Raw genomic sequence first — 21,788 nt, 5'->3', positions numbered from 1 at the left:
AGCCCAAACCCCCCTGAGGGAGCCCAGCACACCCTAAACCCCCTCCTGCCCCGCTCAGACCCCAGTGCAGACACCCCAACACGGGCACGGGGTGCCAGCAGGGCTGCCATGGCTTGGGACAGCCAGCGGGGTGACAGCTGGTCACAAAGGGTCATGGCAGGGCGGTGTCCCTTCAGGATTTTACCCCCAGCACCCCCTCATCGTGCAGGACCTGGATCCCCCTGCACCTCCCCAGCCTGGCTCCCTCCTCGCTGTTACTCACACCTCTCACCCACCACAGCACTTAAACACGAAAGACATATGGAAATGAGTGGCACCAGCAAGAGTATTAATTAAAAAACCATCTGTTGAGCCAAGGACAGCTTTCCCAGCTTAGGGCTGGGACAGATCTCAGGGCGGGATCCAGGCAGAGGAGACCAGGGGGCTGGGCCAGGGGAGGGCACCAGGAGTGATCCATGGAGCCAAGCTCCTCGTGGAGGTCTTAAGTCACCTTGGCATGGAGAAAAAGGCACGTGGCACTCACCCAGTTCTGTCTGCACCCAGCTCCTCCCACCCCATGGGCACTCCCCGTGAGCAGGTCCCTGCCCAGACCTGCTCTGTGCAGTGCCAAACAGCCCTTCCTCCCTGCAGAGGAGGGCCTGGGAATGACCTCGCTGATGCTAAACCCCTTTCTGCCCAGCTGGGGCAAAGCTGGGGGCCACGAAGCAACCAGCAGCTGCTGGGAGTCATTTCAAGGTGGAAGGAAGCAGGGGTGAAGCCCAGTGCCATTCACATCCCTCTAATCCCCAGCTGGGACCTCCCTAAAGTGGCTTTGTCCACAGCTGTGTCCCCGTGGTGGCTCACTTGCTCAGGACAGTGGCACAGGGAGCCTGTCCTGCTTCTGTCACCTGTGTTCAGGGCTGCAGGGACAGAGCAGGCAGCAGAACCTCTTTGCATGACAGGAAACCTGTGTGATTCCCTGCAAATCCATTTTTAATGACCCGTGGCTGGTGCTCCAGCACCCTCAGCAATGCCATCACACGTGCTCTAGACCACCCTCTCCTTCCCTGGGGGATACAGCTGCTTCCAGGGCTGCTTCCTAAGGAGCCAGAGGTGTCCAAAAGGGACATAAAGCTGCTCCTGGCTGGAGCCAAATCTGGGAGGAGGGACCCTGGGGAAAGGGGCACTCAGGGCAGGAGCACAGATCCCTGGAAGGAGCAGGACCAGCAGCCAGCAGGAAAGATTTTCCACCTGGGAGATGAGAGCTTTGCCCACTCTGCACTCCCAGGGAGGCTGCAGGGCAGTTTGACCCACTGGGTTCCTCAGCAGGGGCTGCTGCAGCCCTGGCCATGCCACTCTGCCCGTGGCATGGGGACAGCAGGCAGATGTCACATTCTGCTGGCCTCAGCAAGCTCAGAGGGCAGCTCCACCTCTCAGCTCTCACCTGCAATTACCTGACACGGAGAAATCACAACCTGCAGGGATTTTGCAACAGGCACAGGTGCTGCCTCCCCCACAGGAGGGTCTGAGCCTCCCCTGGGGAGCAGCCAGGTGAATGGGTGGTGACACCACTGTCCCCAAGGCCAGCTGCAGGAACCACACACAGATCACCCAGAGCATCCCCTGCCCCTGGAGCGTCCTGGGGTGAGCCAGCCCTGCAAGAGTAAGTCCAGAACGTCTCTTCCCCTCTCAGCTGGCAGCCTCGGGACAGACAGAGCTCATGGGAGGAGCACAGCAATGGACACACGTGCTGAAGGGAAGCAGAACGCAGGGTGGAACCTCCCCCAGCACGGGGCCAGCGGCCACAGCCCCGGGTGGCCCAGCTCTACCTGGAAGAACCTGAGGAGAGCAAAGACAGCAGATTTTGAGCTGTTGGCAGCTCCCGGTGCCGACCTGTCCCCCAGAGCAGTGAGCCGCAGCTGGCAGTGCCACCCAGCGCTCACCGCAGGGCACGTGGCAGTCGCACTCGCAGGTGTCACAGCGCTGCAGCCAGCGGGGCCAGCCCGACAGCTTGGTGACACAGCCGGAGATCTTGATGCAGCCGCGCTTCAGGGAGGCTCCCACGTGCGCCTGGCTGCCGCAGGACGAGGAGCACTTGCCCGTGATGTCCCGCTCGCTGATCTCGATGCGGCCGCGCAGGCAGATCCCTGCAGGGAGGGGCAGGGACAGGGACAAGGACAGGGACAAAGAAAGAAGCAGGGGCAGAGCCCATCACGGGGTGCTCACCTGGAGCCCCCGGGGCAAGGAGGGCTCGGGGACGATCCCGCAGGGGCTCATCGCGACAGCGGGGCACTCACGGAGGCAGGAGGGCTTGGGGGTCCAGCGGCCATCGGACTGGCAGGCGCTGGCGGGGTCCCCCAGCAGCAGGAAGCCGGGCCGGCAGCTGTAGCGCACCACGGAGCCCACCCACCAGTCATTGCCGTGCACCACCGAGTTAAAATCCGCCTCGGGCCGCCCGCAGTTCACTGCCGGCAGGGATGGAACCAGGCTGGCAGCCTGGGCAGCCTTTGGCCACGGGGGCAACCCCGGCCAGGCTGTGTCCCCAGGGATCCCCCGTCCTTCCCCGGGGCTTTACCTCTGCAGAAGGATTTGTAGCCCAGCCAGCAGCAGCTGCCGTTGCCACACTGGCTCCTCTTGAGCTCCTTGTGCCTCCCCTTGCAGCCCCCCAGGCAGATGGGTGCCGTGCCGGACCAGTAAGTGTCCAGCTCCCCTGGGGGCCAGGACACCATTCCCAGCAGCTGCCCAGCCCTCAGAGCCCCACAGGAGGTGTTGAAGCCCATCCCAGCCTCAGAGCCCCCATGGAGGTGTTGAAGCCCACCCCAGCCCTCCCCAGCCCGTGCTGTGGTGAGCAGAGCAGCCACTCATCCTCAGCTCCCCTGTGCCAAGCCTTGGTCTTGCTCCTCACTGGCAGGACGGGTGCCAGCAGCTCTGGGGCACCCCATAATTACACCCCCTCCTGTTGTTACCTTCTGGGTCCTGGCAGGAGACGAGGGTGGCCAGCACAGCGAGGAAGAGGAGGCCCAGGGCCATCATCTGCCCTGCTCCCCTCGCCCCTCCACCCACAGAGCGCTCTCTGCTCGGCCAGGAGAAAGTGAACTTGGTTTCCACACACAGCCCCGGGCCAGGGGCTGCTGCAGGACATGGGGGAAGGGAGGAGACATTCCCTTTAATGCCAATCCTCCCCCAGCAGATAATCTCTGGCAGATTACCCTGCCTGGAGCCGCTGTTTAAAGGGACACTCCCAGCCCCAAACCCAGACACAGGCACAGCCCTGGCTGTGGAGCAGGCTGGAGAGAGGGCCAGGCTGGGAGTGCTGTGAATGCAGGGCTGGCACGGGGCCCTGCTCTCGAAGGCATCCTCAGCACAGCTCTGCCAAGGCCAGGGAGCTGGGGCCAGGCAGGCTGGGCAGTGCCAAGGGCAGGATCCACTGCCTGCAGCACTGTGTGCTGCCGGGGACAGCCTCTCCCTCTCCCCCAGAGGGGCTGGGATCAAGTGGTTTCCCTCAACAACCCAAAATTCCAACAGCTTCTGTTCAGCTGCTTGAGAAGGTCAGTGCCCAGCCAAGAGCAGCAAGGTGCCTCCCTGTGTCCCCCTGGGCACATCACCCCACACAGGGCAGGGAGGGCCAACATGGCTCTCCAGGGGGCCCAAATTCCCTGTCCTTGTGCAATCACTCAACAAAGGATGAGCTGGCTCTGCTCACAAGCCCAGCTACTCCCTGTACTCAAGAGCAGGCAGCAGACAGCCCTGGGGGAGGCAGCAAAACTCAGCCCCACAGCAGGAACACGATGCCAGAGCTAACCTGGCCTTCCAGTGCCACCTCTGGGGAGCAGCACACTCCAGTGCCAGCTGCACAGAGCCAGGAGAGCCTGGCAGCTGCTCAGTGCCACCCTCCCACCACAGCACAGCTGGCAGGGATGGGGCTGCACAGAAAAACACTCCAGACACTGCTGGGCCTGGCAGCCTGATGTTTATTTGTCTTGCCAAATTACACTTTGCCCACCCAGGAGCCCAAACCCCAATGTGGGGAGGGCAGCCAGGGGATGCCAAAAGCAGCAAAAAGCTCAACATGTCCCAGTGCTGCACTGGTCTGCAAGGACAGCACCTCCAGCAGTGTCCTCCCAGAGACCAGTGCTGGGTATGGGATCAGGGAGGCAAACACCACCAGGTGAGACAGGAAATGTGTGCACAAGTGCTGATGAAGGCATGACAGCCCCTGGGGAAGGCATGGATGGGGCAGGACAGGCCTGCCAAGGGCCACACATGCTCCCAGGGAAGAGGCTTCAGCACCAGTGTGTGCTCCACACACCATCCTGCCTGGGGATCAGCTCAGGGGACAGCTGGTGACCACTCCACCCTGCCAGGCCTAGGCCAAAGCTCCCAGAAGGGTGGGAGAGGCCCTAGTCCCCAAAAGGAGGAGGCAGACAGCTCAGAGCCCTCAATTCACACCTGGCAGATCTGTCCCTCCCCTCTCCCCATGCTGACCAGAACCAGCAGCCAGCGGGGCTGGGCTGAAGACAAGCCCAGCCCTGTCCCCAAGCACTCCTCCACCAGCACATCCCAAGGATTTAAGCTCTCCTCCTCAGACAATGTGGATGCCCAGCTCCTCAGCAGTTTTCTGCAGCCTGTCCATGACGTTCTCCTCCAGCTCCCCAGGCAGGGGGGCTGTGCCCTGCCCCTCTGAGGCCATCACATAGTACACAGTCTCACTCTGGCCCTGCTCGTTGGTCCTGCTCACCACACGGATGATGGGGTTGCTCGTGCTGCTGCCTCCTGCCGAGGAGGAGGAGGAGGAGGAAGAGGAGGAGGAGGAGGAAGAAGCTCCTGGGCAGGGGCTTGGCCGTGCTGGCTCAGGGCTGGGAGCAGAGCACAGGGCTGGGGGCACAGGCAGCTCAGAGATCCTGCTCTCTGCCAGGGCAGGGTTTGCTGGTGGCTCCAGGAGGATGCCCTGCAGGTTGCCCTCGCCCTCAGGCAGCAGCAGGCACTCGCTGGAGGCACCCAGAGCCTCCCCACTCTCCTCCCTGTCCTTGAGCAGCTGCTCTGTCAGCTCCACGCTCTCGTAGCGCACCAGCTGCAGCCTCATGTAGCCGTCCTCGTGCTCCCTGTACCTGGGCACAGACAGGGGGTCAGCCAGGCACACTCCCCTTCCCAGGAGATGGGGAACAGCCAAGGAAAGGGAACAACATCCCAGGTTTCCATCCCTGTGCTGCACAGATGGGATTTCACCCTCTCCTCCCAAAAGCACACCCCTGTGGCAGCTTCTGAGCTCTGTGCCAGGCTCAGTCACCTCCCCAGCCCAGTTCCTTCCACCACTGTTTCACTGGGAGCATTTCAAGCCCATCCTTTTCCCCTCCCAGCTTTCAGGCTTTGGAAACCCTTTGGAATTTCCTAGAGAGGGTGCACCAGAGGGTTCTGTCCCAAGACTGATCTCTCTAGAGGGGGACACCTGGACCTGGCCCCTGCCAAGCTCAGAAGTGTCCCACCAGGGCAGCAGTGATGGCACCGCTGCCCTGGAGCTGCCACCCAGCACTGCTCAGATCCCACTGAATGTTTTCTGACTGGGAAAAGGATCTTGAACAAAATTTACAAACATCAGAGCCCAGGCACTGCCAGCACAGCGCAGGATGCAGCTCCAGCTGTGCCCTGCACTGCAGAGGAGGTGCTGAGGAGCTGAAGGTGGGCAGTACCTGAAGCGAGGATGTCCTGAGGGCCATTTGAACTGGTGCTTCTTCCTGAGGTGCACAGTGAGGTTGTTCCCCCGTGTGAAGCACTTGTCACACACGTGGCACTTGTAGCGGGGCTCGGAGTCACCCTGAGGGACACACACAGTGATGTCAGCTCCCCACGAGCCCACAGCTGCAGGGAAGGAGAGAGGGAACTCTCTGAGAACACTGCCATGGAGCAGGAGCAGTGCAAGCTCTGCTGCCCTCCCACCTCATGGACTTTCCTGTAGTGCAGTTTGATGGAGCAGAGGGACCGTGCAGAGAAGCTGCAGGCCTGGAACTCGCAGCGATACGCCGGCTCCTTGCTGTGCGTGTCCAGGTGCTTCCGCAGGTCAATGAGGTTCTTGCAGCTGGAGCACAGAGAGAGGGACAAAGCTGCACACACACACACAGACCTCTGGGAGAACTGGGGACAGGGCCAGCCCAGCCCTCACCTGTAGTCACAGTAGTCACACTTGAAGGGACGCTCCTCGCTGTGCCGGAAGCGGATGTGGTTGCGCAGCGAGGAGGGCAGCGGGCAGGTCATGTCACACAGGGGGCACTTGTAGTGGTTCACTGGGCCAAAAACGGGGAGAAAAGTCAGCCCAGGGCAGGGCAGAGCACACAGCCCTCAGAGACTGAGCTCACAGCCCTCAGAGGCCGAGCTGGGAGCAGGCCCTGCACTCACCGTGGTTCCGCATGTGGTCGCGGAGCAGCCGCTCTGTGGCAAACCTCTTGGAGCAGTGGGAGCACTGGAACCTCTGCTCTGCAGCAGGCAGGGCACAGCAGAGAGCAGGGCAGGGAGAAGAGCACAGAGAGCAGTGAGCAGAGTGGGACAGGGGGCTGGAAACCCCAGTGTCCCCACAGGAGGAGCAGCCTCGATCCTGCCTCTGTGAGGAGACACTGCCCAGAGGACACGGCCTCAGGCTGGGTTCAGGAGGAATTTCCTCATGGAAAGGGTGATCAGATGCTGGAAGGGGCTGCCCAGGGAGGTGGCAGAGTCCCTACCCCAGTCAGGACATGGCTGACTCAGTGAGGAACAATCCCAGGCTGGACTCAACCCCAGAGGTCTTTTCCCATCTAAACGATCTGGAATTCTGTGGCTCCCACCAGCCAGCAGAGGAGCCAGGCTGCTCCAAGCACCCCCTGCCCTTGGCTCACAGGGCACAGGCAGCTCCAGCAGCCCCCACATCCCAGCCCAGGACTCCCCCAGCCCCTCCCTGCCCCGGGGCTTACGGTCCAGGGCGGTCTGGCGGCGGATGTGGTCGAAGAACTTGGTGTTGTTGGCAAACATGCCCCCACAGGTGGGACAGGCCACCACCTTCTCCTGCGTGTGGCTGCGCAGGTGCTCCCGCAGCTTGCAGCGGCCCTTGAAGCTGCAGCTGCAGTCTGGGGAGGGACAGCACAGCTGAGAACCCTCCCATGGGACACAGCCTCACTGGACAGCAGCTTCTTCGTCCTGGTTTGGCCAGCAAGGCTCCAAACCCCCCACAGAGCAGGGTGAGGTCATCACAGCACAACCAGTGTGCCCCCCCTCCCCAAGCAGTTAATTGCACAAACACAGGAGAAATTAATGAAAAAAATCAAAGTAAAAAAGAAATCAGCTGTAGCCTTTTCTCCAAAGTACTGATTACATATAAACAGGAAGTTCTGTACTAAGCACCCAGCTGGATTCCCTGAAGGAAATTTTGCAGGAATATCCCACTGTCAAAACCATGCACACACCTATTTTTGTAGGCCAAGGGGCTCTCTGAAAGCTGTTCCCCTGTACATGTCTGCCATCCAGCCCAAAGCTCTCTGCAGGTGCCACAAACCTTTCCAGCCACAGAGCACCACGTGGTTCTCCTTCCCTGCTGCCTTGTACTCGGAGCAGAAGCTGTGATCCTCCACGTGCCGGTAGAACCACTCAGGGTTGTCAAACGACCTCTGAGGGGGGCCAGGACAGACAGGGCAGGGTGAAAGAGACCACAATGAGCCCAGATGCTCCCACACAGCTGCAGACAGAGCCAGCAGCTGTGCAGGTGAGCTGCAGCACAGCAGCACCTCCCCTTCCACACTGAGCCCCCCACTCTCACCTCACAGTACTCCCAGAGGCACAGGAAGTTCTCCTGGATCTCAGGGATGATATTCCTGCTCTGGAAGTCCAGCTGGCAGTGGCTGACATCTGCCTGGCTCTGCAGGGCCCTCAGCCCCCACTGCTTGAGCTTGGTGTGGTAGCAGTGGAAGTAGACGTGGCGCACCAGGTCGGCCGAGCTCTCCGGGGAGCAGAAGCCACAGTCCTGCCACAGGCACGTGTATTCCTCTGGAACACAGACAGACAGACAGACAGACAGCTCCTGCGCAGCTCAGACAGCTGCTGTGCAGCACGGACAGACAGCCCCAAGGGTCTCTCCAAGTCACTCTACCCTCCAAGTCAAGTCTCAGCTGTTGCAGGTGGACACACACCACGCGTGTTTTCCTGAGTCCCAGCCCTGCAGCCCCACAGCACTCAGGGAGAGGAGAGTCTCTTGTCAGAAAACCACAAGGTTTAGGTTGGAGAAGCCCTCCAAGACCAGCGAGCCCAAGCTGTGCCCCATCCCCATCGTGTCCCCAGCGCAGAGCAGGAGTGCCACCCGCAGGGGTGGGCCCGCAGCCCCTCCCAAGGCCTGACCACCCTTTCCATGCAGACATTCCCCTGATGCCCAACGTCCCCCGGCACAACTCGGCTATTTCCCTTGCGCTGTCGCTCCCCGGGGGCAGAGCCCGATCCCCCCGAGCCTCACCCAGAGGGTCCATCTCGTGGCGGTGCTCGCCCGGCAGGTGCTGCTGCAGGTGCTGCGCCACGTGCCCGCAGAACTGCTCCATCTCCGCGGCCACGAAGGAGCACTGCTGCCACTCGCACTGCAGCACCACGGCCCCCTTACCGCCGCCGCGGGCGGGCGGCATGGCCGGGCTTGTGCAGGGCCGCCGAGGGCTCCTGGCGCTGCCCGGAACCGGCCCCGGGCCGGCGGGACCCGCGCAGTGCGGGGAGAGCGGGGCCGCCACCCGCCTCAGCCCCGCGGGGGGCCCCGCACCGCGACGGACCGCGCCCGGCCGCCAGCCAATCACAGGCGGCACCGCCCGCCAGCCAGCCAATCACAGGCGCCGCCGCCGCCTGCCAGCCAATCACCGCGCAGCAACCCTCTGCATGCGCCTCGGCCAAGCGGCCCCGCCGGAAACAGCGCTGTACAGCAAAGGTTCCTAGGTTCTTTCGGGCCTTGGGGAATTAATTAATTAATTATCACGCATTAATTCCTGTACTGGGTGTTAGGAAAATTAATCCACAAACACCAGAGGTTTATGTCCAAAAAGGAGACAGAGGAGTCCTCTTTGCTTTATTCCAATAAAGGGAGAGGCCATGGGCCATTCCCCTGGGATCTCTCCAATTTTTGGAGGGTGCAGCCTCCTTTTATCCCAATTTCCCTCTCTCTTTCCCCATGGGCTGAGGTACTTGAGAGGCACAGACTTCCCAAACACCTGACACCTGAGATTCCCCTCTAATGTCCTTCCTTTTAATTTTTAATTCTTATAGAATTCATAGTTTCCCCCCATTGCTTCTTTCATCTTCCAATATCCATTTTCAGTTCTCAGCGAACCTACAGTTTGTAAAGGCAAATCTCTTTTTCCATTCATCAATCAGTGCAATCCCTCCTGTTTCTTTTATCTCTCAATTCTAACTTTATCTACTATCAGATCTACAGCTCGTTTGTAAAGACAAATATAACATTACTCTCAAACCCAAACCATCCCCTGATTCCAAGCTGATTTTTGGTGCTTCTGGAACAATTCTTTGTTTAACCAAGAGTCCTCGTACTGCAAACCCATCCCAGCAAACACTGAACACAAAATCCAACAATTCTGCTGGGAGATAATGCGACAAATTCTCTCTGCTCCGTCAGGAGAGAGATTGAGTTAAACACACACTGACTGTCCCAGCTCTTTGTTACACAGAGCACGATTCCCAAAATTTGCTTTGGCACAGGTGAATGAGTTTTGAAAAGGGTTTTTAAGGGTTTAAACCCCTTTTTGTAAAGGGTTTTAAAGGTTTAAACCCCTTTTAAAAGGGGTTGTGCAGAACGTGCCCTGGGTGTGTCGTGCCAGCTCTGCCCCGGTGTGAATGGAAAACACGTGCCCAAATCCTCCAAACTAGCCAGAAAATCTGGGTGGGATGATTTTTTTGAAAATAAACCACCAGGTGAGAGGTTTTCATCTCCCCAAAGAAGCCTGGCTGAGCTTTTGTTTCCTGTTTTCAATGGAATTACTTTGCAGTCAGCACAGAAAACACCTGGGCTGAGCAGACACGGAATGGGGCTGGGATTTAACCTGAATATCCTGCCCAAAATACAGCAAATACCCAGCCCAGGAGACAAAACTCGGTGCCAGGAGGCAGCTGGCAGCCCATTGAGCAAAACCAACTTCTTTTTGTGCCACTTTCCATCTGCCCATCCCACCTGCTGCTTCCTGCCCCTTCTGTCACCTGCCAGCCAAATCCCAGACACCTGTGGGCTCCAGGAAGGGCTGGAAAAGAACAGAAAGGTCAAAAAAGAAAGATGTTTTTATATAGAAATCCATCCAGACATTGGTGTTATAAATATCAATATAGTATTGGCTTTCCCATTTATGTATTAGCTTTTACATCTTATTATTAATCATAAAGATTTTGATATGATACAATTTATAATTCCCTTTTAACTGCTTTTAACAGCTATAATATATATTTTGTAATAATAATAATAATAATAATAAATAAATATAATAATAAAATATATAAATATATAAATATATAAATATGTAAATATATAAATATAATAATAAAATATATAAATATATAAATTTATATAAATATATAATATATAATATATACTAATAAAAATATATATTATATACCTTTTAACAGGTATAATATAATCTGTCAGTTTATGCATCCACCATATAGGTTATATATATAAATAATAGTGTGATAAACATATTGTATCTTAGGCCTTAGCATAATATTAAAATTGAGACTATGTCATGTTAAAATGTTTTTTTTCCCTTGTAATTAACTCAGAGAATGATGTAAAATTATTATGTTGTTTCTCACATTTGTGGACTATCCCATCTGAATTATAAGATTAGAGTGACAAAAACCAGATCCCAATTTACTGACTATTATCAGGGAGTGTAAAAACAACAGGATGGCACCCTGAGAAGAAATAAAATACATTGATTTAATCTGAAGGATGGCATGCAGACAAGTCAAAGCTTAAAAACAAGCAAAAGAATTCCTGGAACACCTAAACTCACAGAAATGTTTGAATAATAAATAAACCTCATGAATATGCATGTCCCCTGTAATGTATCAATATATAAGAATATTGTTTTAAGCTAACAATGCCCCAGTGCTGGATATTGTCCCTTTTGTTATTGTTCCTTATTAAACTTTTAAAAAATTATTCAGAGAGTGAGTGTTGTTTCTCACACACATTGGGGAAGATTCTGCACACAGGGTGTTCATGGTGTGGAGTCCTCCCAGTCCTGAGCAGGCAGAGATCCTGAGTGCTTCTCCAGGCTAAAAACATTGGGAATTACTCAGGATGTTGTTCCAGACATGCCTTGCCCAGCTGCTGCTCTGGGTATTTTTAATTTCCTCCAAAGAGAACGAATAATTACACTTAAAAAATCATTAAAAAAAAAACCCAAAAACCCTTCCCCAGGAAGGCAGACCACGTGAGAGGCTGAATTAATCTGAGCTCGTGGAAGGAGCAGGAGGGCAGGATTTTACCAAATGGCCCCACGAGCTGGCAGCAGACTCCAGCAGGAGAGAATTGAATTAGGAGCAGCATCCCGGCGCCAGGCTGTGCTGCCCAGATGAGCCCAGAGATGCTGCAGAGGCACAGAGAAACCCTGGGCTGTGCAAACCTCCCTGCTGGACACCCCAAAACCCTCAGGGCCAGGGAAAAGGCAAGCAGCACATGTGGGGATGGCTCAAAGCAGCATTTCAGGGGTTAAAGCAGGGTTTAAAGGCTCTTGGTTTGGATTGATGCCTTAGGGTCTTAGCTTTGCTGTTTTCCATCTATTTGTGATCCTGCAGGTCTTTAGTGTAGAACTCTAAATTCCATATCCAGTGGGAGCTGCTGCTCTCCCATTTTGGGCAGACACAACAATTCCTCTCCAGGCTGGCAATCAAGGACACCTCAGGCCCTGAGATGGAAACAAAAGTGAGTTGGGGGAGCAAACTTGGGGTTTAGGCCATTAAGGTTAGGGTTTAGGTTAGTCCTAAGGGTTTAGGTTAGGTCCTAAGGGTTTGAGTTAGCTCTTAGGTTCAGGCCTAGACCTGCTGGAATTCCTCTAGCTGTGAGAGCTGATCTCCATTTCTGGCCATTCTTGTTGCTTTTTGGTACGAGACTCTCATCCTCACTTCATTTTTGGGAACCTTTGAGGGTTATGGTTAGAGGGACCTGAACACAAACTGTAAAACCAAACTCACCCCCCCAGTCTCCTGATATCAGTTTGGAGGAGGTTTGGCCTTTATTACCTGATGTTATAATAGGAAGATTAACCCCCAATATGCAAATGGACCAAACTTATAAATGTGTGAGGACCTGTGACTCATTGTCCATTTTGAGTGGCTTCATCTGCCCTAAAATTACCTGAAAACCCTTCAATAAACAGAACTGCTTTTATTCCCTTAATTTTATCTGGCCTGTTTTTTAGGTAGCCTCAAAAGGCATCAGGATTTTGAACAATCAAGTTTTGTTGCCCACAGAGGAGTGGCCATGGCAGTTCTGGTTAACAGAACCTTTAATCTGGGTCAGGAGCTCCTTTCCCTCTCCCAGTTGCCTCTCCTGGATCTTGTCCCTCTCCCTGCAGGCTCCAGGCAAAGCTCCCCAGGTTCCCAGGCACAATTTGGGTTGTGGGAAGCCCAGACCAGCCTGTGGAGTCCCAGAAAAGCAGAATTCCTGCCCAAGTAGGGCTTTCAACATCTCACTGACACAGAGAAAATGCTCATCCCAAAGCTTGTTTTTCCAGGCAGATTCCTCACCTGTTAGGAAATGGTTTCTCCCTCAAGGTTTGCCAGATTTTCACTTCACCCCAAGGTTTTTCTGCCCATAAAACTCTGGTTTCATCCATGAATTGTCAGCTTGGACAGGAAGGAGGATCCTGGGGAAGGACCCACACTGACCATGCAAATTGGAGTGAAAACAGATCCAGGGATTTGCATTTAAGCAAATCCCAAACGAGGTATGGTGCTGGAGACATCCCTAAATTCTAGAAAATCCATTTCCGCCAGGCTCAGCTGGAAGTTTCCCAGGGAATTATGAGCACAGGCTTCACTCTGCTCTGGGAAGCTCATGAGGGACAGATCTTCCCCAAATTCCTGCAGGATCCAGGAGCTGGGACTCAGCAGCAGCACCAACAATGGAAACAGGTGAGTTCCAGCAGATTTTCACAAGCTGAGGCATCTTCATGGCAAAATCAGGAAAGGAAAAAACTCTGCTGTCCTTGGGCTCCTGTTGAAAAAAAAAAAAAAAACCCACAAAAATTTGTCTAAAATAGCCATGTGATATCTTAAATATCCCAAGAATTTAATTAGCATGTTCTTCCTTCTCCAGACTGAATTTATATTCTTTCACAGTGCAATGATTTTTATTTTTTTTTTTCCAAAAGGCAGTTAGATCAAAGTGATGTGAAATTGGACTCAATTTGCTTGGAAATGATATAAACTCAGGCCTGAATTAGCATTTTCTTCCCCAGTGCAGCCAGTGGCAGAGTTATCTGAAGTTTTGACAGCTCAGCATCAGATGCCTCTGGATAATTCCCTGGGAGCAACAAGTTCAGCTGTGTGAAAACTTCAGGGTTAGAGGGCTGAGAGTTGCTTAATAAAAACAATTTGGGCAGAGGAATAACTGAGGATGTGAGTGAACTGACTTCAACAGCACAGAATGTAAAAGCAGAGGGGTGTGGGAGTGCTTTTAATGCCTTTAGAGCACAGAAATGTGTCAGGAGAACCTGCAGAGCACCAGACCTGCTGGAATTCCTCTGCCTGGGAGAGCTGCTCTCCATTCCTGGCCACTTTTTGGTACAAGACTCCCATCCTCACCTCACTTTTGGGAGCCTGTCCTTGCTTTGTGTTTGCTTTGTGCTGCTCAGCACTCAAACACCAAAATAAAATTCCAATTGCCCCAAAAAAAAACCCCATCTGGGGCAAGGCCAAGTGAGCTCTGTGCTGTTTGAAGCCTCTCATCTCCCCTTGGGTGCACCTGGGGCCACAATGCCACCAGAGACGGAGCCAAGGGACACATCCTGAAGAGCAGAAGAGCCAAAAGATAAATCCCAGAGATCAAACACATCAGCTGTGCACTGGCAGTTTGTGCCTCTGTGCTGGCCAAGGGATTAACTTCAAAGTTAGCAAGGTTTTTTTTCCGGGATAATTCAATAAAAGCCCACATGGAAACTCCTCCCTGGCTCCACAGGTGTGAGCTCTGTGCTCAGGATAAAAAAGCTGTCCCTGCTTTTGTCCCTCAGCTCTGCACCCTCACCTGTGCCCAAACCTCTGTGCACTGCTCCCAAAATTCAGTTCCAAAATCCTGGGGAAAATCAGAGCCCCCAACACCTGCCTGTGCTGTGGAGCCAAACCAGGCTGAGCAGAGAGCTCATTTCTCCTTTGGGGTTCAGAGGATCCACTCCATCCATGGGATCAGAGCTGTGCTGGGACCCCCCCCGCTGAAATCAACAGTTAAATAAACATTTGCTGGCCCAAAGGGGGAAATGTGGGGTTCCCCTTGGAAAAAAAAAAAAAAAAAGCCCCAAACTACCAGGCAGAGAGAGATCTGATGGAAAGACAAATCAATCTTTCCTCTGCTCTCACTGTTAGGCTCCTAAGGGATGATTTTCTAGACTGAAATATTTCTATATTATACATATGTGTATATTAATACATACTATTTTACTATTATTATTATTTCAGTATATTTAATTAACATTAATAATACTCATATTTAGATATTTATAACTTCTATAGCTTCTATATATTTCTATATCTTGCATCTATTTCCATATCTTCTATATTTATTTCTATATCTTCCATATCTTCTATATATTTCTATATCTTATATCTATTTCTATATCCGTTTCTATGTATTTCTATATCTTCTATATATTCCTATATATTTCTATATCTATTTCTATGTATTTCTATATCTTCTATATTTTTCTATATCCGTTTCTATGTATTTCTATATCTTCTATATATTCCTATATATTTCTATATCTTCTATATATTTCTATATCCGTTTCTATGTATTTCTATATCTTCTATATATTCCTATATCTATTTCTATATCTTTCTATATCTCTCTATATCTTCTATATATTTCTATATCTTCTGTATATTTCTATATCTATTTCTATATATTTCTATATCTCTCTATATCTTCTATATATTTCTATATATTCTATATATTTCTATATCTCTATATCTCTCTATCAGAAATATTTCTACATTTCTGTATCTGACAACTGCAGATTTGTATTTTCCCTGCCCAACTCGGTGCACAGAGGTGATGAATTTGCTTTTTCCAGCCGCTCTGAGCTTTCCCTGACCTCTGCCTTGCCTCAGTCCCCGCAGATTTCGGCAAACGCGTGTACCAAGGGGTGCGAGTGAAGCACACGGTCAAGGATCTCCTGGCTGAGAAGCGATCGCGGCAGAGCAGCGGCTCCCGCTTCAGCGTGAGTCCCGTCCCCCTCCCTTTTTAACCCCTTAAAGTCACCTCATCCTCTGCTTTAAACAGAGTTCGGGGCACTGCCAGTATTGCCAGAACAGCAAACAAAGCTTGGCCCCAAAACATCACTGCTTGCTCCTTGATTTTCATATCTAAGAACCTTAAATACCTCAAAGCCCCTTCTTTTTATTTTTTATTTTTTTTTTTTTTTTAATTTTCAAGCCCAGCAGTGATGTTAAATTCTTCTTTCACATCCTAAGTGTGACACCTTCCCAAGCCAGCTTCCTCTGCCACCAGCTGCACTTGGACAAGTCAGTGCCCCCAAAATAGCAGCTCTTCTCCAAATGCTGAGCTCCTTCCAGCTCCTCTTGGAGTGCAGGGATGTGATGGGCTGGAAAGAGGCCAAGCATCAGCTTGGAGGAGATGATTTCCTCTTTAAGTGGTTCTATGGCAACAGGAAACCCAACTACTACACAATATTGGTTTTTTTCTCAATTGCCAGCCAGGAAAGCGAGGCTGTTCCCAGAAAGGGACTCAGTGTTGTGGTGCCAGTGGCACCCAGTGGCACAACAAACCCTTCCCTGCCTGGGAACTCACCTTTGCTGGGAGCAGCTCCTCATTTCCAGGCTGGCTGGGAGCTCAGGGGCATGGGCAGAGCAGGGGGAGCTGGAACTGTGTCCTGCAAGGAGAGAGAGGCAGCAGAACACAGAAACTGCAAATTGTGATCACAGAAATTGGGAATTCTGATGCTTTCTTCCCCGTTCACCTCTGGCTCTTTTTTTGCTGAAGAGGCCTCACAGGGACTTTTTCCTGCTGTGACTTTCTGGCCCATTAACTCTGTGTGACAAAACAGGAAGGGAAATAAATAAAAAAAGGATTGGGCATCACCAAACACAGCAAAACCCAGCCTTGGAGAATCACTGGGGAAACACTTGGGAAGAAGGCAGCAGTTGAGAAAACAGCTTCTGGTTGATGATGGCACCTTTACCTGCTCCCTCTCTGGAGGCGGCAGCTTCAACAGCCACAATCAAACCCCTGGAGCTGTAAAATCCTCCTTCTTGCTTTATTGCCCTTTGTGCTGCTCAGCCCAGCAGTTGTGTGTGTGTGTGTGAAGCAAAACCAGCCCTGCTGCTCATTCCCCACCAGAGACAAAAAATGATTGTGCAGGGCAAACATCCGTATTTGCTCAGACATATCATGAAAAGAGCAGCTGGAAGTGCAGCTCTGTTTGTCTGGCAGAATAGAACCCAGAAACAAAGCCAGGGCCAGATAACTGAACACCCCTGTGGCTGTTGGTGATGCACAAGGTGATTTAGCTGCATCTTTTGTTTGAGGGTGATCTTTGCTCCAGAAAAAATAATAATAAAAAAAAATCTCTTGGCAGTTGTTGGTGCAAGGGGAGGCCTGTGCTGAGCAGGGAAGGGCAGAGCTGGGCAGAGCTGAGCAGAGCAGAGTTTTGGGCTGAGGTTTCAACAATTTCCTGACAGGCAGGCTCTGCACACACTGAGAGATGGGAAATCAGAGTGTGCTGTGAGGAAAGCCACCCAAAATTGGGGATTCTGCAGGCTGGCTGTAGGGAGGCTCTGGCTTTTCCTTTGCACAGGGACGAACCTGCAGCTGTCCTCTGCAGGGTGAAAGGATCCCTGTCTTCTCTGAGTGCACACCTGCACAGGTGAAGCACTGCAACGCTGTGGTTTGAAGAGAATTCATTGCTGAGTGCCCAGCAGTGCTCCCAGACCAGGGACACACATTCAGCCCAGGCTCAGCTTTGCTTTCCTGCAGAATTTTTACTCCTTCAGCTGCCTCACTACAGACTGGGCCCAGAGAAGTGATGCTCTGAAGCCAAAGCATTGCCAAAGGGCAGGGCTAGGATATTTTGGGCTGGATCCTTAAATTTAGGCAGATTTGTGGGTGAGTTGGGAGGCAGTGAAGCAGCAGAGCTCTCTGGGGAGATCCCAGCCAGGATCTGTGGGCAGGGCAGGCTGAGCAGAGCTGCAGGAGAGCCAGGCTCCCCATTCCCTGCAGGGAAAGGAAGCAGTGCAGGGAGGAATTGAACTGATGGCCCTCAACCAAGACAAGGAGAGGAGTGAAATGCAGGGCTGTGCTCTGGTGAGGCTGCAGCAGGGGCTCCTGCACCTGAGTTCAGGTAAAGCCCTGGTGGCTCCTGGCAGCCCTGGCACTCTCCAGCACAGGTGTGTACACACAGCCAGGCAGTTCCAGTGGCTGTTGAACAGACAGGATCAAAGATTAAAAGCTCTGGTGGTTGGAAATGGTCCCTGCTGGAGGCTGCCAGCTGTGCCCAGGGACCTTCCTGTCCCTCCAGCAGAGCATCCCACTCCCATCACTGCAGCCCCTTGTCCTCCTGTGCTGCCTGAACCTCCCAGCTTGGCTTTTTCCCCTAAAAGTGACCTGGATGCTGAGAGAGGACCTGGATTTGCATGTGATGACTTCAGCTGGGGACAGGTGCAAGCCCTGCCTGTGTGACACCAACACTGCTCTGTCCACAAGCCCAGGGGCTCCTTCCTGCCACCTCCTGTCACCTCCTGTCACCTCCTGCCACCTCCTGTCACCTCCTGCCACCTCCTGCCACCCCTGCAGCCCGTGTGGCCTGTGCAGGCTCAGGGCTCATTTCCATGATGGAGCAGGCAGCAGCTGCAAACCTTCCCTCAGCAGTAGAAGGAAGTCCTCAGAGCTGGCAAATTTAATTCAAATCTAAACCTCTAAATTTGGTTGCCTGCTATGGCAGGAACCTCCTGTTTGCACTATGCAAACTGGCCAGAGCTTGCCACCAGAGTGGCCAGGGGACAGCAGAGCTGGCAGCAGGGCACCTGGGGGCTCTGCTGTCCTGCTCTGGGGGCTTGGAGCTCCCAAAAAACACAACTCACTGGGATTCCAGAGGAGCAGGAGCCTTTGCCAGGGTGCTTTGGAAGGAATTGGGCACTGGGAGCATCAGGGTCTCTCCAGGGGGAACTCTCCTTTACCTGAGAGATAAAGATGATGAATAATAATATTAATAATATTATCATAACCATGTCTCTAGGAGCCAAATAGGATCTAGGAACTCTCTTTCCACCCAGGCTGATTGTGCTGCCAGGTAAAGCAGATCTGGAGCAGCAGACCCAGCACAGCTGAGCTGGAACATGGGCTGGAATTTGCCCATTCTGGCCACTCAAGGGCTCAGATCGCACTTTGTCTGGTTTGTGCCATCACCAAGAGGACTCCTCAGCGTTCTGCCTGCTTTGAGGGACCCTGTGGGACAGCAGGAATTAGCCAGTTATCTTGATACTCCTCTTACCAGCTCTGCTTCAAAATCTCTGCTTAGCCTACATCAGTTAATGCCTCTGAGGACATCATGGAGTTAAACCCCTCACAGGCTCAAATAATGCACATGAATTACACTCAGAGAGCTGCCTTGCTTTGAAAAGTCTTTTTTTTTTTTTTTAAACATCTCTTTTTCTTTTGCAGGGCAGCACCAGCACAGCACAGTCACCCTTTGGCCAAATGCCAGGTGAGGTTTTCCCTCCACTGATAAACACCTTCCATACAGGTGGGAGGGCTGGCACAGAGGGTGTGAGACAAAATCAGAGAGAGCCCAGGAGGAAAGTAATTAAAAGAACCAAAAAAAGAACAGAAATAAGCTTGTATAAAATCCTCAAAGAGAGTAATTAAAGCTGTTCCCACCTCTTTTAGCAGAGCCATACAGAACCCCTCCTTTTCCTCCTGTGTTTTCCCATTTTCCCTGGAGCTGGAGAGACAAAACACAGAGCCAGGAGCTGACCTGTTTTATCCCTTGAGCTCTTGGGCAGGGAGAGAGGAGTGAGGCTGGAACCTCCTCCCCAGGGAACGCAGCAGAGGGAGGCAGAAGCACAGCCTGGCTGAGCTGACCTCCCTCTCCCTGCCCTCCTGTTCCAACCCTCCTGCAGATGGAACCACAAGCACCTCTGGGCAGGATGGCAGGATGGATTCCTGGGTGATGCTGGACAGAAAAGGGCACCCACAGAGGTGTCCATGGTTCTGTGGCAGCTGTTGGAATTCTCTTTGCACTTTCCCCTTTCTGTGCCCCCAGGCTCACCCACCACTCCCGGTTACTTCGGCGTCCGCAGACCCTTCCCAGCCGAGCTGGATTTCCACAGCACCAAGCAGTTTGTCAGTGATGTCTACTCCTCCTCCTCCCCTCTCAGCTCCAAGCCCTTCTCCTGTGACTCCTCTGCCCCCCAGGGGTACCCAGCCCTCCTGGAGCCCTATCTCAGCGAGCAGTTTGGGGATCACCGTGCTCCTCCTCTCCCAGCTGCCACCAGCTCCTTCTTCAGCCCTGCAGCTGTGCCCCCTCTCCTGCCATCCTTCCCCAGCGACACTGGGCACCTCCTGCTCGTGAGTGGCTCCGTGGTTCTGTGCCCCAGGGAGAGAACCCCACTGGAATGTGGGGTTCAGTTAGGGGGACTCGTGGGGGAGCAGCCATGGCAGGTGGAGCAGGGCTTTGGGGGAAAGATTTTTCCTCTTTGGTTTTATCTAATTGTCTCCTCTTCCTGTTGGGGACACCTCTGGGGACATCCCATTCTGCTCCCAGGCAGAGGGTGGGGTTGCTGGGGTGTCCTGTGCAGGGCCAGGAGTGGGATTTGATGATCCTGGTGGGTCCCTTCCAGCTCAGGATACTCTGTGATTCTGGGATTTTATTAAACCCTCCCTCCTTGAGTTTCTAGAAACTGCCCTTGGTGATTCCAGCCCTTCCCAGGAGGCAGCTCCACTCACAGCCCCACCACAGAGCTCCTGGATCCTGCAGGATCAGGGCTGGTCATTCCTACTGGGACCCTGCTCCAGGCCCTGCCAGGATGGATGATTCCTTTCAGAAACCCTTTGGGGGGTAGATATTCCATTACCTCCAGCACTGGCTTCTGTTCCTAAAGGTTTTCCTTTCCCTGCAGAGAGAGCCCTGGGAGCAGAGCTCCCCTGAGAGCCTCAGCCAGGCTGACAGTGCGTGCCCAGACCCTCTGCAGGCGCTCCCTGCCAGCTCCAGCTGCCTCTCCCTGCCTGAACCCGGAGGTGTTTCCCCGTTCCGAGGCCCAGCTTGGAGCCCAGCCATCCCTGGAGCCCAGCCCTACCCTCTGCACCCCCTGGAAGACGCCCACTACTCGCCCAGCTACGCTGCCAGCTCGCCCTACGGCTTGTCCCCGTTCCTGGCCGTGGCCAGTGACCCCTCCAGGATGAGCCAGCAGTGCCTGGAGCAGCCCTCGGAGCCAGCAGCCCTCCCTGAGCACTCTGCCTGGGCTAAGGAGGATGGAAGTGCCCTCTGGGGGACTTATGAGGGGAGGAGAACTTACTGAGGAGAGAGAAGAGCTGGAGGAAAGAGAAACAAAGCAAAATTTCGTGCTCCTTCCCAAAAGTGCTCGTTCCAACGTGATGCTCTGTGCTCTGGTTAGAAATACAATGGTTGGACACAGCACATTTAGCTCAGCTGCTGCCTTCTAGTGCCTCGTGGGAGGAATTCCTCCCAGCCCCACTGTGCCACCAGTAAAACAGCCTGAAAACCGCCTGTGCTCTGCAGGATTTTCCTGCCAGCAGGGATCCCTTCTCAGAGAGCTCTTCCATCCTCAGTGGGGTTCTGTAGGGTGTGGGCACTGCCCTGCCGACCCCACAGCACCAACCCCCCTCCCCAACATCCCTTTTGCCCCAATGAACGGCACAGCCGCTCCTTCCCCGCCTGGTGGGCACTGGCTGACCCGGGAGCACCCAGGTGTGCTGGCAGAGGAACAGGAGCCCTGGGGACACTCCGGGGCCCGTGGCCACTAGAGGTAGCTCTGCACACACGAACGCAGCGAGCTGAGCCCTCCCCGAGCCAGCACATCCCATCCCTGCCATCCCCAGCTCGCCCCGAGCCTGGCAAGAGGCTCTGGAGCATTCCAGCCCCTGGGAACGGGGAGGGATGAGGAGCTTTAAATCCCTCCTTGCCTTTTCTCCTCAAATCCTGGGGCATTTGAAGCCTTCACAACCAGTGGCAGGTGTGGGGGCCCCTGGGGTGGCCAGAGCAGTCCCCCCATCACCTCTGGGTGTGTGTCCCACATCCAGCTTGAGCCTTGCTCCACTCCACAGCTGAATGCCAGTGGCCACCTCAGCTGTTCCTTCAGCCAGGGGCTGCTCTGAGCAGGACCAGAGGGGCTGTGCTGAGGGAGAAGCAGACAAGATTTTTGAGCTGTCTTCATAATGAATACCCACTGAGGCATCCAGCTCCTAATCAAGGCAGGGTTTTTATCAGCCTGGAAACGCTCTGAAGCCCAGGCCCTGCAGGAACAGCCAGAACTCAGCTGCCTGTGTTTCCTGAAGGCATCCAGCTGCCCCAGGGAGCAGCAGGGCAGGCTCTGCTCACAGGGGGAACCATCATCCCAGCTCC

General features: G+C 53.6%; 3 protein-coding genes across 3 annotated transcripts; 1 reads left to right on the top strand and 2 right to left on the bottom strand.

Annotated features, from left to right (window-relative positions):
* Positions 1–1,186: 1,186 nt before the first annotated feature.
* Positions 1,187–3,084, bottom strand: LOC130262498 (sushi, von Willebrand factor type A, EGF and pentraxin domain-containing protein 1-like). The gene is made up of 5 exons (XM_056509679.1): positions 2,946–3,084; positions 2,555–2,689; positions 2,277–2,444; positions 1,923–2,126; positions 1,187–1,818 (listed from the first exon to the last, which is right to left on the bottom strand). Exons 1-5 carry the CDS (start codon positions 3,010–3,012, stop codon positions 1,805–1,807), a joined length of 588 nt encoding a protein of 195 aa, XP_056365654.1. The 5' UTR covers positions 3,013–3,084; the 3' UTR covers positions 1,187–1,804.
* Positions 3,085–3,930: 846 nt separating this feature from the next.
* Positions 3,931–8,742, bottom strand: HINFP (histone H4 transcription factor). Its single transcript, XM_056509677.1, has 9 exons — positions 8,444–8,742; positions 7,757–7,983; positions 7,496–7,607; positions 6,918–7,070; positions 6,370–6,447; positions 6,137–6,257; positions 5,914–6,052; positions 5,667–5,791; positions 3,931–5,087 (listed from the first exon to the last, which is right to left on the bottom strand). Exons 1-9 carry the CDS (start codon positions 8,604–8,606, stop codon positions 4,562–4,564), a joined length of 1,644 nt encoding a protein of 547 aa, XP_056365652.1. The 5' UTR covers positions 8,607–8,742; the 3' UTR covers positions 3,931–4,561.
* A 3,628-nt stretch (positions 8,743–12,370) lies between these two features.
* POU2AF2 (POU class 2 homeobox associating factor 2) lies at positions 12,371–21,516 on the top strand. Its single transcript, XM_056509676.1, has 5 exons — positions 12,371–13,110; positions 15,301–15,410; positions 18,869–18,911; positions 19,470–19,774; positions 20,326–21,516. The coding sequence occupies exons 1-5, from the start codon at positions 13,101–13,103 to the stop codon at positions 20,722–20,724; spliced, it is 867 nt and encodes a 288-aa protein (XP_056365651.1). The 5' UTR covers positions 12,371–13,100; the 3' UTR covers positions 20,725–21,516.
* Positions 21,517–21,788: the final 272 nt, after the last annotated feature.

Source organism: Oenanthe melanoleuca, chromosome 24 (assembly GCF_029582105.1).
Source record: "Oenanthe melanoleuca isolate GR-GAL-2019-014 chromosome 24, OMel1.0, whole genome shotgun sequence".
NCBI lineage: Eukaryota > Metazoa > Chordata > Aves > Passeriformes > Muscicapidae > Oenanthe > Oenanthe melanoleuca.
The sequence above is the reverse complement of the archived record's forward strand: the minus strand, read 5'-3'. Positions and strand labels throughout refer to the sequence as shown.

What these genes read in the sequence shown, in the direction of transcription:
- LOC130262498 (XM_056509679.1), bottom strand. Translation starts at nt 3,012, where the DNA reads ATGATGGCCCTGGGCCTCCTCTTCCTCGCTGTGCTGGCCACCCTCGTC. An exon ending in CTCCTGCCAGGACCCAGAAG is followed by an intron (nt 2,690 to 2,945) that starts GTAACAACAGGA and finishes CCTGGCCCCCAG; the next exon opens with GGGAGCTGGACACTTACTGG. An exon ending in CTACAAATCCTTCTGCAGAG is followed by an intron (nt 2,445 to 2,554) that starts GTAAAGCCCCGG and finishes CCCTGCCGGCAG; the next exon opens with TGAACTGCGGGCGGCCCGAG.
- HINFP (XM_056509677.1), bottom strand. Translation starts at nt 8,606, where the DNA reads ATGCCGCCCGCCCGCGGCGGCGGTAAGGGGGCCGTGGTGCTGCAGTGC. An exon ending in CGACCACATGCGGAACCACG is followed by an intron (nt 6,258 to 6,369) that starts GTGAGTGCAGGG and finishes TTTTTGGCCCAG; the next exon opens with TGAACCACTACAAGTGCCCC. An exon ending in TCAGGACATCCTCGCTTCAG is followed by an intron (nt 5,088 to 5,666) that starts GTACTGCCCACC and finishes GTCTGTGCCCAG; the next exon opens with GTACAGGGAGCACGAGGACG.
- POU2AF2 (XM_056509676.1), top strand. An exon ending in GCAGCGGCTCCCGCTTCAGC is followed by an intron (nt 15,411 to 18,868) that starts GTGAGTCCCGTC and finishes TTTCTTTTGCAG; the next exon opens with GGCAGCACCAGCACAGCACA. An exon ending in ACACTGGGCACCTCCTGCTC is followed by an intron (nt 19,775 to 20,325) that starts GTGAGTGGCTCC and finishes CTTTCCCTGCAG; the next exon opens with AGAGAGCCCTGGGAGCAGAG.